General features: G+C 52.1%; 1 protein-coding gene across 1 annotated transcript in view; it reads left to right on the top strand.

Moving 5' to 3' along the window:
• Positions 1–15,399, top strand: part of LOC127578008 (cytosolic carboxypeptidase 2-like) — an 84,735-nt gene that overhangs the window by 7,099 nt on the left and 62,237 nt on the right. The window contains exons 4-6 of the mRNA XM_052029714.1: positions 6,988–7,125; positions 9,327–9,512; positions 13,876–13,983. Coding sequence (XP_051885674.1) covers positions 6,988–7,125; positions 9,327–9,512; positions 13,876–13,983 — 432 coding nt within the window. The remainder of the gene's footprint in view (positions 1–6,987; positions 7,126–9,326; positions 9,513–13,875; positions 13,984–15,399) is intronic.

Genomic DNA, 15,399 nt, shown 5'->3' with positions numbered 1-15,399 from the left:
CGGGAGCCTGCAATTACCGGTGGAGGCACAGCTCAGTGCTGGCAGAATGGTGGGTGGGGGGGGGGGGTGGTGGGGGGTGTCCGCAGTTGTCTGGTGAACCTTTGGACAAGTGCAGGACCGCAAATTTGAAGGGAAGGAGGGCCATCAGAAGGTGGGAAATAAAGAAACAGGTGCAAGGACTTAGCCCCTCAGAACTCTTCCAGTAGTCTCTAGCTGACCTTTGGTTAATACTAAATCCCCGATTTAAAGTTAGTAATTGACCCCACTTCGATGACTGGTGCAGAGGCAGCGCCATGCTTTCACTCAGCTTCACTTTCCTTTCTTCCTCTTCCCTTGCTTTTGAAGAAGGCCATTTGGCCCATCAAGTCTGTGCGGAGTCTGTGCAGGAGCATTCCGCTCTGTCCCCACCTGCCAGCTCTTTTTATCTTCACCCCTGCCCTCTCTTCCCTCCACCCTGCAACGTCGGAGCCTTCATCCAGTTCACTGCTGATGGTGAAGATTGAACGCACAGAGACACAAGAGATCACGGGCACTGGAATGTGAAGCGACACACCATCTGCTGGAGGGACACCTACTCCCACTTGGATCCGCTCGCCGCCCCCCCCCCCCGACCCCATTCCCATCTGACCCCCCCCCTCACCCACCTCCCTCCATTGGTTCCAGTCTCCACCTTACTTGTCCTATCGGATTCCACCAAATGCAGCCCTCTGTCGCCTCCACCAATCACCTCCCAGCCTCTGTCGCTACTCCCGCCCTCTCCTCCACCATCTGCCAATCAGCCCTCCTCACCTGGATCCACCTATCACCTGCCAGCTCTTGCTCCGCCCCTTCCCTCCACCTATATATACCGGCTGCCTCCCCTCTATCTTTCAGTCCAGGTGAAGGGTCTCCACCCGAAACGTCGACTGTCCATTCCCCCCCCCCTCACGGATGCTGCCTGACCCGCTGAGTTCCCCCAGCATCTTGTTTGTCGTGGAGACCCAAGAGACTGCGGATGCTGGAGACTAGAGCAACACACACGATGCTGGAGGGACTCAGCGGGTCAGGCAGCTCTGGGACCGAGGGAGCGGAGGACATTGTCGACGTTTCTGATCGAAACCCTGCAACAGGACTGATTGAACCCACAACGGTGCTGGAGGAACTCAGCAGGCCAGGCAGCATCCGTGGAGAGAGGGGTCCTGACCCGAAACGTTGACCGCCTGCTTTTCTCCGCGGATGCTGCCCGGCCTGCTGAGTTCCCCCAGCATCGTCGTGTTTTTCATCTAGATTCCTGCATCTGCCGTCCTTTGTCTCTCACTGGTTGAATCCACTCCCACCGCTCTGCTGGATCATTCATACTCAAGCAGACACTGTGTTTATTATCCAATCACCTGCGACCCGTTGTAACGAAAATATTTTAAAATTAGTTCCTTGTTCTCTCCTTGTTTCTATAACCTTTAACAGGTGTACAAAGGAGGGACTGTAAACTTGCTAAAGATTATAGAAACTTCTTTATTAGAGTTATATGAAGAATAACATAATGAAAGGAGGAAGAATATTTAAAGTACAGGAGGAAACAAAATAATACTTATCAACCAATCAATGAACTGATCTGTATAATGCCGGAGAAAACCTCAGGTGGCCAACAGCCTTTCACGCAGTCTTCTGTCTGTGCCTCAGCACTGGTTGTGAACCAGCCTTCGCGATTTGCACAAAGAAGGTGCCCCCTTTCATACCCCTCAAAAACTTAGAATAACTTTATTGTTTGTCCACCCTGTCTATGCCCCTCATAATTTTATACACTTCCAACAGGTCACCCCTCAGCCTCTGCCGCTCCAGAGAAAAGAGCCCAAGTTTGTCCAGCCTCTCCTGATAGCACATGCCCTCTAATCCAGGCAGCATCCTAGTAAACCTCCTCTGCACCCTCTCTAAAGCCCCGACATCCTTCCTATAGTGAGGTGACCAGAACTACACACAATACTCTAAATGCAGCCTAACCAGTGTTCTATAGAGACGCATCATAACTGCTTGACTCCTATACTCAATTCCTCCATTAATGAAGCAAGCATTCTATAAGCCTTCTTAACCACCCTATCTACATGTGTAGCCACTTTCAATGAGCCATGCACTTGCACCCCAAGGTCTCTCTGCTCTTCAACACTGTTAAGGGTCTTGCCCTTAAGAGTGTACTGCCTCTTGACATTAGTCCTACCAAAACCATAGAACCAAAGAACAGTACAGCACAATACAGGCCCTTCGGCCCACCATGTTGTGCCGCCCTTCAAACCACACCTAAGACTATCTAACCCCTTCCTCCCACATATCCCTCTAACTTAAATTCCTCCATATGCTTATCTAACAATCTCTTGAACTTGTCCAATGTACCTGCCTCCACCACCACCCCAGGCAGTGCATTCCATGCCCCAACCACTCTCTGGGTAAAAAACCTCCCTCTGACGTCTCCCTTGAACTTCCCACCGAATATGTTAAAGCCATGTCCTCTTGTATTGAGCATTGGTGCCCTGGGAAAGAGGCGCTGGCTATCCACTCTATCTATTCCTCTCAATATCTTGTACACCTCTATCATGTCTCCCCTCATCCTCCTTCTCTCCAATGAGTAAAGCCCTAGCTCCTTTAGTCTCTCCTCATAATCCATACTCTCTAATCCAGGCAGCATCCTGGTAAATCTCCTCTGCACCCTCTCCAACGCCTCCACATCCTTCCTATAATGAGGCGACCAGAACTGGACACAGTACTCCAAGTGTGGCCTAACCAGAGTTTTGTAAAGCTGCATCATCACTTCGCGGCTCTTAAACTTGATCCCCCGACTTATGAAAGCTAACATCCCATAAGCTTTCTTAACTACCCTATCCACCTGCGAGGCAACTTTCAGTGATCTGTGGATATGAACCCCCAGATCCCTCTGCTCCTCTACACTGCCCAGAATCCTGCCATTTACCTTGTACTCCGCCTTGGAGTTCGTCCTTCCAAAGTGCAACACCTCACAGTTATCCACGTTAAACTCCATCTGCCATTTCTCTGCCCACCTCCTCCTATTCTGCCTTATAAACTGTTTCACGTTGCACTTCTCTGTGTCAGGTTTCATGTGCCATGTGCACAGCCCTCCTGCTAGTCTACCCCCAGTATTGTACAAGCACATCTACTATAGTGTATGTCTGTGTAAACTTGAAGTGGTGCCCTTTTCTCCCCAAGCCCAAGTCAACAAGTTTATCACAAAGAGCCGTGGTCCCGATGCACCCCTGGGGCCACTGGTATGGGGACACCTCCAGCCCCGGTGAGACCTCCAGTCCTGGAGACACCCATTCAGCACCACTCTGTTTCCATTCCGGATACCGACTCTGTATCTGGTCTCTGCATTCCCTGTGCTTCAGTTTCACAAAGCCAAATGTTATCATTCACCCCTTTAGAGCCTACGACTTCAAAGTGAGGGGGCGTTGACGGAGTGGCCCCAGGGAAGAGAGGAGTGGGAGAGTCTCAGGTGGGGAGGGGAGGGGGTGAGTGTGTCGGCTAGACGGTGGGGACTGGGGCCACTGAGGGAGGCAAGTTGCAGTCATCTGCCCGGTGCCCGGGGATCAGTAGGGGTCAGGGAAAAGAACTGTGCCTGGTGAGTGGGCTCGAGCCAAGAGAAGGTGGAGACGGAGGGGTGGGTGGAGTTGTCAGAGTGAGGGTCAGCTGCCAGGTTCAGTGGTGGGGTCAGGATGAGGTGGTCGGTGAAGGACAATCAGAGCCAAAGTTAAGTGCAGGCCAGGGGATTGGGCGACAACTAGCCAAGAGGACTCAGTGGCGCAAGCAGGTAGACCCACCGCCTTCTTGGTATTGGTATTGGTTTATTATTGTCGTACTGAGGTACAGTGAGAAACTTGTCTTACAAACCGATCGTACAGGTCAATACATTACACGGTGCAGTTACATTGAGTTAGTACAGAGTGCATTGAGGTAGTACAGGTAAAAACAATAACAGTACAGAGTAAAGTGTCACAGCTACAGAGAAAGTGCAGTGCAATGAGGTGCAAGGTCACAACAAGGTAGATCGAGAGGTCAGAGTCCATCTCGTTGTATAAGGGAACCGTTCAATAGTCTTATCACAGTGGGGTAGAAGCTGTCCTTAAGCCTGGCGGTACGTGCCCTCAGGCTCCTGTATCTCCTACCTGATGGAAGAGGAGAGAAGAGAGAATGTCCCGGGTGGGTGGGGTCTTTGAATATTCCGGCTGCTTCACTGAGGCAGCAAGAGGTAAAGACAGAGTCCAAGGAGGGGAGGCTGGTGTCCGTGACGCGCTGGGCTGTGTCCACAACTCTCTGCAGTTTCTTGCAGTCCTGGGCAGAGCAGTTGCCATACCAAGCCGTGATGCATCCAGATAGGATGCTTTCTATGGTACATTGATAAAAGTTGGTGAGTGTCAAAGGGGACAAACCAAATTTCTTTAGCCTCCTGAGGAAGTAGAGGTGCTGGTGAGCTTTCCTGGACCAGGACAGGCTATTGGTGATGTTCACTCCCAGGAACTTGAAGCTCTCAACCCTCTCGACCTCAGCACCATTGATGTAGACAGGTGCATGTGCACTGCCCCCTTTCCTGAAGTCAATGACCAGCTCTTTTGTTTTGCTGACATTGAGGGAAACCTTGTTGTCATGACACCATTCCACTTCTTCAGATAATCTCCCTTCAGATAGTCACTCCTTACCCATGACAGTCACAGCCAGAGGAAAACAACTACCTCCCACTCATCCATATGCCGTGCCCCACCCCCCCACCGAAACTAATCCACACAAGCCACACTTTCCCCCCTCTGTACAACCCCCCTCCTCCCACAGACCTTGTCCTTGTACTACGCCCTCCTTCTGACGCTGGCCGAGAGAGCTGTCCCGACCAGCCCCCACCGTCAGCACCTTCGCCCTCCCCCCACCCTGAGATACAGACCTGCACCAGAGAGGGTGAGGCTCCCCCGAAACCAAGACGCAGAAGACCAAGACCTCGGTCATAATAGCCTTTGAGTTTCACCATACCCCCAGACTTAAGGACAGCTTCTATCCCACGGTGATAAAACTATTGAACGGTTCCCTTATATAATGAGATGGACTCTGACCTCACGATCTACCTTGTTGTGGCCTTGCACCTTATTGCACTGCACTTTCTCTGTAGCTGTGACACTTTACTCTGTATTGTTATTGTTTTTACCTGTACTACCTCAATGCACTCTGTACTGACTCAATGTAACTGCACTGCGTAATGAATTGACCTGTACGATCGGTTTGTAAGACAAGTTTTTCACTGTACCTCAGTACAAGTGACAATAATAAACCAATACCATATTAACAGCTTTCTAAGGATGAAAAAAAACAACTAAACTATGACTATCTTCATGGGATGTTTGTTCTAAACTTTGATTGCAAAGCCTGTCTTCTTATATTCTGCAGTGAAGTTCCTTCTGATGAATTCCTATAACATAATAAATTAGAACAGTTTCATACAGTTGTGTACATTTTTAATCACTACTGCTGCTACCCCACTGAATACTTTCCGGGATTTCACCTTCCCTCCTACCTCCCCACCCCCACCCCCAACATAAGTTAATAAAGTACATACCTGACTGAAACCTAACCTGATGGATTGGGCCTGGTTTACAGGGATGATCCAGAAAATGACTCCAGTGAGTTCCCAACCACAAAAGATTATCTTCTGGACCTCTATCTATCGGGTTGATGTCACCTTTTGTGATAAGACTGTTCCTAATGACCCAGTTTTGTGGTCACTCTGTCTAATAGAACGAACAGTAGTTTTACACCCGTTCACCTTACCTGAGATAGGCTGAGCTCATTCTCCCTGGGGCGGAGGAGGGCGAGGAGCTGTGTAAGGTTATGAGGCAGGCTCGGTAGCGTAGTGGTTAGTGTAACACTATTACAACGCCAGCGACCCAGGTCCAATTCCCGCTGCTACCCATAAGGAGTTTGTACGTTCTCCCCGTGTGTCTGCGTGGGTTTCCTCCGGGTGCTCCGGTTTCCTCCCACATTCCAAAGATGTACGGGTTAGGAAGTTGTGGGCGTGCTATGTTGGCGCCGGAAGAGTGGCGACACTTGCGGGCTGCCCCCCAGCACATTCTTAGCAACGTATTTCACTGTATGTTTCGATGTACATGTGACTGATAAATATCTATGTCTTAAATATCTATATCTATACATATATCTATATGGGTGGAGTAGGTGGGCAGAGTGCTTTCCTCATGGAGGAAAGGGGGAAAGGTTTGAGGAAGGAGTTTTAAAGGGGAATCTGAGGGGGAAATTTTTACGCAGAGAGCGGTTGGTATCTCAAACTCGTGGCTGGATTAGTTGGTAGAATCGGACACAATCACGGTCTTTAGGGGGCATTTGGTATTGGTATTGGTTTATTATTGTCAGGTACTGAGGTACAGTGAAAAACTTGTCTTACAAACCGATCGTACAGGTCAGTTCATTACACAGTACAGTTACATTGAGTTAGTACAGAGTCCATTGATGTAGTACAGGTAAAAACAGTAAGAGTACAAGGTGTCACAGCTACGGAGAAAGTGCTGTGACACTTAAACAGACACTCGAATCGGCAAGGCGCAGGAGGATAGGAACCTGATGCAGGCAAATGTCATTAGTGTGGACAGGGGTGGGGGGGGTGTGGGGAAGGTCGGCATGGATCTGATGCATCGAAGGGCCTGTTTTCGGGGCTGCGCAGCTCTGTGAGTCTATGACACAGACACCTGAGGCAGGGTCACCCTAGCGCATACAGTGCTGACCGCTCCCCCCACCCCCCCCCCCAACCAAACCCTTTCCAGGCATTCCACTGGAAACCGGACCCTGCCCACCACCTCGGGGGTGTTTTCCCTCTTTAGGCTTGGTCCTCCCAATTCAGATATTGTCCTCGCCCCACCCTACCTACACTCGCCTCCCTGAGAGGGGCCCCGCACCCGGCCCAGACTTCGAATGGTAGAGGCAGGGGGGTGTCAATGACTGTGCTCTGGTCAGATCGCAGAAGCACCCACTCCGGGCCGATGAGGGAGCAGAGCTGGCAGCGGGACGGGAGCCCGACCCCAAACCAGAACTTGCCGGAGTCCAACAACAGCAGCAGCACCGCCAGTGAGGAGGAACCCCAGCGGGTGAACTGTGAGCGTGGGGCAGGGTCGGACAGCGCTGGGGGAGGGTGGGGAGCTGGGTGGGGTGGGGGGGGGTGGTTGTCCGTGAGCAGAGGGAAGGGACGGTGAACATCTTTTGGGGGGGGGGGGAGTCGAGGAGCGTGGAGATGTGTCAGTGAGCGTGGGGATTATCAGTGTGAGATGGGTATGTCAGTGAGTGTGTCAGGGTGTGTCAGTGTGTGGGTGTCTCACTGAGTGTGTGAGGGAGTGTCAGTGAGTGAGTGTGCGTCACTAAGTGTGTGAGGGTGCGTCAGTAAGTGTGTGTCACTGAGTGTGTGAGGGTGTCAGTGAGTGAGGGTGTGACTGTGTGTGAGGGTGTGTCATAGGGTGTGTGAGGGTGTGTCAGTAAGTGTGTGAGGAGGGGTTGCTGGATGCAGCAGGAGGTTCGGTAAGTGGGGCTGGGGTTTGTGGCTGTCCGGATACCACCCCCTCCCCACTCACATGGCACAGCCACTGAGCCTCCTCCCGCACCCAGCAATCCCTCCTCATACGCTCACTGACACACACCCACACACTGACATACACATACCAACTGACACACCCTCACACACTTACCCACTGACACATCCTCACACACTCAGTAACACACACTCACTCACCGACACACCCTCACAGACTCAGTAACACACACTCACTCACCGACACACCCTCACACACTCAGTAACACACACTCACTCTCCGACACACCCTCACACACTCAGTAACACACACTCACTCACCGACACACCCTCACACACTCAGTGACACACACTCACTCTCCGACACACCCTCACACACTCAGTGACACACACTCACTCACCGACACACCCTCACACACTCAGTAACACACACTCACTCACTGACAGGCCCTCACACACTCAGGAACACACACTCACTCTCCGACACACCCTCACACACTCAGTGACACACACTCACTCTCCGACACACCCTCACTCACTCAGTGACACACACTCACTCACCGACACACCCTCACACACTCAGTGACACACACTCACTCACCGACACACCCTCACACACTCAGTAACACACACTCACTCTCCGACACACCCTCACACACTCAGTGATACACACTCACTCTCTGACACACCCTCACACACTCAGGAACACACACTCACTCTCCGACACACCCTCACACACTCAGTGACACACACTCACTCTCCGACACACCCTCACACACTCAGTGATACAGTCAGGGCCACTTTCATATGAGGTCCTCCAGAGGCCAAGTTCTGTGGTGCACAGGGCTGACCCTGACCAGAACAGAACCATACAGCGGCGAATCCTTCACTCACCAGCATCGTAGAGCAAGTGGGGGGTGAGGCGGGATCAGGGTTGGGCAGGGCGGTGAGAAAGCCGGGGTGTGGGGAGGTAGGGAGGGTCAGGCGGAGGCAGCAGGAAATGGGGTATCGGTGTGGATGGGGAGGCCTGGGTGGGGAGGGGTCTGGTGCAGTGTGGGCAGACACACAATCAGGGGCCTGAAGTGAGGGTGTGGGGTGGAGGGAGCAAAGACCAAGGCAGTTACACCTCCACACACAAGAGGATGGGGCAGCCCTGACCCCTCGTCACAGGTGCAGGAGAGCTGTGTGTCCTCTACACCTGCAGGTCTCCACACAGGAAGCCCAGCTCTGGGGTGAGTGACCTGTACAACCTGCAGTCTTCGAACCACGAAGAAAAACATGTTATACAGGGGACTGAGCATGTTTCAAAAGTTGGGGTTATAGACAGAATCATGTTGTGTAGTGCACGATTGGATGGTGCCATGTAAATGTGTCTCTCTCCGTCCATACCTTCTGGAGTGTGTGTGTGTCTGTGTCTGTGTGCATTACATGCAGTGTGTGTTACATGCAGTGTGTATGTTACATGTAGTGTGTATGTGTGTGTTACATGCAGTGTGTATGTTACATGCAGTGTGTGTACATGTAGTGTGTGTGTACATGTAGTGTGTATGTACATGCAGTGTGTGTGTTACATGTAGTGTGTGTGTTACATGTAGTGTGTGTGTTACGTGCAGTGTGTGTGTTACGTGCAGTGTGTGTGTATTACATGTCACTGGACCGTCTGTATTTGTCACGAGTCTGTTGTTTACCCTGTGAACATCAGTTTAGTGTGTCAGCATTAGAACTGTTGGTGTAAGTGTTTGAGTCTGAAGCTCTCTTCCTTTAACCTGCTCAGATTCCTTCCTCAATGAGTACCAGTTGTTACGGACACGACAGCTGGTGTTTGACTACCACGCTGGGAGGCATGTCCCCCGTTTACGGGAACCACGCAATCTCTACCCTGTGGCTGCAGGAAGCCCAATACAGCCCCCCCGCTGGCCAATTGAGTGTGAGGTCATCCGGGAGAAAATGCACCACATTGGTAAGTAGGGAAAAGGCCATGGGGGGAGGGTGTGTGGTCTGACCCATGGTGGGGGAGGGTGTGTGGTCTGACCCATGGTGGGGGAGGGTGTGTTTTCTGACCAATTGGGGGGGGCGGGGTGAGGGGAGGGTGTGTGGTCCGACCCATGGGAGGGAAGGTGTGTGGTCTGACCAATGGGGGGGGTGGGGGGAGGGTGTGTGGTCTGACCCATGGGGGGGGGGGAGGGTGTGTGGTCTGACCAATGGGGGGGGAGGGTGTGTGTTCTGACCTATCAGGGGGGGTGAGGGGAGGGTGTGTGGTCCGACCCATGGGAGGGAAGGTGTGTGGTCTGACCAATGGGGGGGGGGTGGGTGTGTGGTCTGACCAATAGGGGGGGGGGAGGGTGTGTGGTCTGACCCATGGGGGGGTGGGGGGAGAGGTGTGTGGTCTGACCCATGGGGGGGGGAGGGTGTATGGTCTGACCCGGGGGGGGTGTAGAGAGGTGTGTGGTCTGACACATGGGGGGGAGGGTGTGTGGTCTGACCCGGAGAGGTGGGGGGAGGGAGGGTGTGTGGATTGACCTTGGGGGGGGGGAGGGTGTGTGGATTGACCTATGGGGGGGGTAGAGCTGTGGTCTGACCCAGGGGGGAGTGGGAGAGGTGTCTGCTCTGACCCAGGGGGAGAGGTGTGTGGTCTCACCCAAGGGGAGAGGGAAAGGTCCGACCCAGAGGGGGAGGTGGACCCAGGGGGGAGATGTGTGTGGTCTGACCCCGGGGGAAGGGGGAGAGGTGTGAGGTCTGAGTCCCGTTGTGAAGGGCCGTTTCAGTGTGCTGCCCTTGGGCCGGGGCTCCTCACTTTGTCTAGCTGAAGGATTGTAGACCTGCAGAGTTAAGTCTCTCAGTTGAACCTTGTGCCTTCACATTATACCCCGCCGAGCCTTCTCGTTCCTCAGCCCCAAGGCCTCAAAAACCCACGGTGTGACATGGGGGTCATTTAGGTGGGTGAAGGGTTTGGTCAGTTTTGCAAAGTTTAGGAGCAAGTGTGACTTTTAAGAGCGTGTGGGTGTGAGGTAATGTGTGATAGTAGGTGAGAACGAGCTTGGGTGTTTTGGCAGTGCACAGTGTTGTCTTGGGTGTTTCAGGATTCAGAGGGAACTTGTTGAACGGATGGAGGAATTTTAACTGTGCTTGTGGATTGTCTGGGGGAGCTATTTTTCTTGGGACTGCTGTTGAGACGTATGAGAAGTCAACAGTATCACATAAATCAGGGACACAAGACACTGTAGATGCTGGAATCTGGAGCAAAAAACAATCTGGTGGAGGAACTCAGTGGGTCAGACTGGGGGATAAACTGGGTGCGGTCTTGTCAGTCCCTCCGTGGTCCGCATTGTCCAGAGTGGCCACAAGATCTCCCGTGTGACAGGTTTTCTCTGATTCCACAGTTCTGAGTATTCGTTGGTGTGACATTATGGAAGTGAAATGTATTTGAACAACATATGGGGGGTGAGGTTAGTGTGAGCTGAGTGTGCCAATTGTGTGTAAGTGGGAAACTGACCTCCAATCATGAGGAGACAGCGGTTTATGTTGGGAAGGTGTGAGGTGAGTGGTTTCGTTTGCGATGGATACCATGTCTTTTGATAACTGTAGGATGGGTAGTTGAGTTTGTTAGCCTTGCTGCAGGCCCTCATCTGCTCAACAAACCTTTCGCTTTACCTCTGCCCTGGTTGTTTTTAAAGCCATTACTTCCTTTCAAGCCAGTAACTCCCCAGGATGTAGATGAAAGAGTTATAGATACACTGATAATTGGGTAGGCGTTTTTTTAACTGTGGTTGGAATTGCATGGAAAAGTTCTAGCCAACATGAAGCCTGTGGAGTGGTTCTAATTGTGGTTAAGTATGCGTAGAGGAGATCGAGATGAGGTGGAGATGGGGTTGCACGTTTGTAGATGAGGTGAAGGTTTGATGGGAGACTTTTTGCTCACGTGGGGTTTGGAAAGAAAGAGTCCAGATGTCTTGGATATGGGCAAGCGAGTTCTAGGTGAGGGTTTCGTTAGGGAGAAATCTAGATGAGAAGGCACTTGCATGAGGAATTGTGGATGAACATAGAACATAGAACACTACAGCGCAGTACAGGCCCTTCAGCCCACAATGTTGTGCCAACATTTTATCCTGCTCTAAGATCTATTTAACCCTTCCCTCCCACATAACCCCCTCTTTTTCTATCATTCATGTGTCTATCTAAGAGTGTCCTTAATGTCCCTAATGTATCTGCCCCCACAACCTCTGCCGGCAGTGCATTCCACGCACCCACCACTCTCTGTGTGAAAAACTTACCCCTGACGTCCCCCTTATACCTTCCTCCAATCAGCTTAAAATTATGTCCCCTGGTGTTAGCCATTGTCGCCCTGGGAAAAAGTCTCTGACTGTCCACTCGATCTACGAGGCAGAGAATAGAACTGGTGATGTGGTGCTGAGCTGGAAGAATTTGAGGTGAAGTGGTGTGTAGTGGAGAGTTCTCAATGAAGCAGAAATGAGTGTATGTTTTTATCTGAAGTGGGGCTGTTGGAAGGGTTCCAGTCAGGATAGGGTTGGAAGGGAAGATTTCAGCTGAGGGCTTTGGGTGGGACTGTGAGGATTGGGAGAATATGGTGAGAGGGTTTTAGTTGAGGTGGGGGTTTGGGTGTGAGGGTTCTAGGTGGGGGTCAGTTTGCGTGGGGAGCGTTGTAGCTGAGGTAAGGTTTCAACGGAAGGGTTCCTGATGGAGTAGACTCTGGGAACAATGGTTATAGTTGATGTAGTTGGGAACGTGTTGAGACAGTGGTGGGAGAGGGCTGTTGGTGGAATGGTTCCAGGTGAGTTTGGGTGAAGGAGTTCTGACTGAGGTGGGGTTGGGTGTGGGGGTCCTAAACATGGTGGCACTTGGGTTGGAAGGGTTGCAAGCAAGGTAGGTTTTTAGGAACAAGTGTTCCAGATGAGGTGGGACTTGGGTTGGAATATTCTGGATGAGGTGGCGTTTGGGTGGAAGGGTCCTGGAAGAAGTGGGAAAAAATGGGAGGGTTCTAGTTCAGATGCGGTTTCGGAATAGGGGTTCTAGATGAGGTGGGGGGTGTCAATGGGTGGGTTCTGGTTGAGGTGGGGTTCTGGTTGAGGTGGGGTTCTGGTTGAGGTGGGGATTTTGATGGGGGTGGGTTCTGGTTGAGGTGAGGTTTGGAGGGTTCTGGTTGAGGTGAGGCTTTTGATGGGAGGGTTCTGGTTGAGGTGGGGATTTTGATGGGAGGGTTCTAGTTGAGGTGGCGTTTCAATGGGAGGGTTCTGGTTGAGGTGGGGGTTTTGATGGGAGGGTTCTAGTTGAGGTGGCATTTCAATGGGAGGGTTCTGGTTGAGGTGGGGGTTTTGATGGGAGGGTTCTAGTTGAGGTGGCGTTTCAATGAGAGGGTTCTGGTTGAGGTGGGGGGTTAGGGAGGGTTCTGGTTGAGGTGGGTGTTTTGATGGGACGGTTCTGGTTGAGGTGAGGGTTTGGAGGGTTCTGGTTGAGATGGGGGCTTTGATGGGAGGGTTCTAGCTCGGGCGGTCTGGGTGTTGACCATCTAGTTGTGGGGTTTCCGTGGGAGGTTTTAGATGAGTTGGGCTTTGGATGGAAGGGTTTCAGGTGAACTTGAATAGATGGGCGAATATTGGAAGCTGTCGGTAGGTTTGACTGGAGGCATGGCTGCGGGAATTGCAGAGGAAGGCGGTGGGTGTGGGTGTGGGCGGAGGATGGATAGGCACAACCAGGGGTGGGAAGGGTCCTGCTGAAAGACTGGAGCTGTCTATCTGCTCAAGGCTGACGTTCAGCCCCGGCACAGGGCAGTCAGGCCAGGAGGCCTCCCAGCTGGGAACGTGACCGAGTGACTCTCGCCCCGCTGATATTTGGTCTCAGTGTAAAGAAAGATTAGACAACGAGCAGAAGAAGGTGCTGAAAGGGAAAGGGGGCAGAGAGGGAAGGTTGGGGAGGGAGAGGAGACGATAGGTGGAGGGTATCAGGGAGAATAGTGGTGTGAGGGGGATCATTTTCCCCCCCAGAACACTCTACGCAAAAAAGGTGCGGTTCACTGTGTGTCTCAATGTACGTGTGACTAATATATGTGTCTGTAAGAGTAAGAGCATGGAATAGGCAGGGTAGACGTGGACACTGTGGGCCGGGAGATGGCCGATAACCTACGTCTATGATTCTGCAAACTGGGCAGGGGGCCGTAACGTAGTGTGAGGAAGGGAGGCAGAGCAGTGGGCGCAGAGCCTTGAGGTGAGACCCAGGCTGAGCAATCTGTTCTGGAATAAGGCATGGAGGGACTGTTTGGTGTTCCTGGTGTCGGGTGAACACTGACTGATCGATTTTTTACTGTACAGAATGGACCCCACCGGAGCCGGAGAGGCTGTACCAGCCCAGCCAGCAGGAGCACATGCCCACCTGCTTGGGGGATGAAGGGAAGAACACGGTGTTTGTCATCGATGCAGGTAATCTCCACACACCGGGCTTCAGTCCCAGCCAAGGGCCTGGCTTCCCCAGATACAGCCAGGGGTCAGCTCCCACCACAACACGGTGCTGTGTTCGGGAATGACTTATTTACCCAATAACACAACAGCCACTTCACCCCTGGGGGTTGTGGGGGTGGTGGGGGTTTGTCGTAGGTGGCAGTTGTCTGCAGTTCCAGTGACCCAAGAATAAGGAGACAACACATTTCCATACCTGATGAAAAGCCACGACAATGCTGGAGGGACTCAGCAGGCCGGGCAGCATCCGTGGAGGAAAAGCAGGAGGTCAACATTTCGGGTCAGGACCCTTCCCAAGTCTTCTGTGAGATCAGAGGATCAGGGGAGACAGTTCATCCTGAGGTCAGTGTTCAGGGGAGACAAGGGTGTGGATTTTTAGAAGGCTTTTGATGTGTTGATAAGCAAAGTAAGACCACATGGAATTGAGATGGCGGACCAATGGACCAACAACGAGGAAAAGGGAGTGGAAATGTTCATCCTTTCTCAGGCTGTGACCAGGGGAACACCACGGAGATCGGGGCTGGGGTGCAAGCCACCGTAAAACTCCGATAATCCATTCCCTCATTGCTCCCAAATCCCGATGCTTCAGCATCTGGCCCACCAGGTCCACACTCCTACATGCCCTTCCTCACAGAGGGTGTCCGTTACTGCCCTTCCTTCAACACACCAGGGCCCCAGTTACCGCTGCTAAACTCCCTGGATTCTCGTTTCCCTTGCTGCCTTCAAAATTATTGAGTACACTGAAAAATTTGTTTTTTAACCATAGTGTAACACCTAAAACAAAAGTGAACTGAAAGCATATTTTGCATCTGGTTGTTCGGAAAATCCACCTGTCCTGAGCATGCCAGCTTATCGGAGTTTTACTCAATTGGCAATCCATGTCAACAGTTTGGCTGAGTACACTGAAAGCTTTCAGTCCACTTTTGTTCAGTGTACTGAAAAATTCCAGCATTTACCTGCTGACATAGAACTGTCTCCCTGAACCCTGACCTCGGGATGAACTAGCCTCTGATCTCACAGCTGATTTACACCACAGCCGACCATTTGGTCCATCATGTCTAACCCCACCTTCCATCCCCGGGGTCTGAGGCCCTGCAGGTCAGAGCTCCAAGTACACCTCCCAGGGCAGGCTCAGTAGTGTAGCGGTCAGCGCGACGCTATTACAGCACCAGCGACCCGGGTTCAATTCCGGCCACTGTCTGTAAGGAGTTTGTACGTTCTCCCCATGTGTCTGCGTGGGTTTCCTCCAGGTGCTCTGGTTTCCTCCCACATTCCAAAGACGTACGGGTTAGGAAGTTGTGGGCGTGCTATGTTGGCTCCGGAAGCGTGGCGACACTTGCGGGCTGCCCCCCAGAACACTCTACGCAAAAGATGCATTTC

This window comes from Pristis pectinata, chromosome 14 (assembly GCF_009764475.1).
Source record: "Pristis pectinata isolate sPriPec2 chromosome 14, sPriPec2.1.pri, whole genome shotgun sequence".
In the NCBI taxonomy this organism is placed as follows: Eukaryota; Metazoa; Chordata; class Chondrichthyes; order Rhinopristiformes; family Pristidae; genus Pristis; species Pristis pectinata.
The sequence above is the reverse complement of the archived record's forward strand: the minus strand, read 5'-3'. Positions and strand labels throughout refer to the sequence as shown.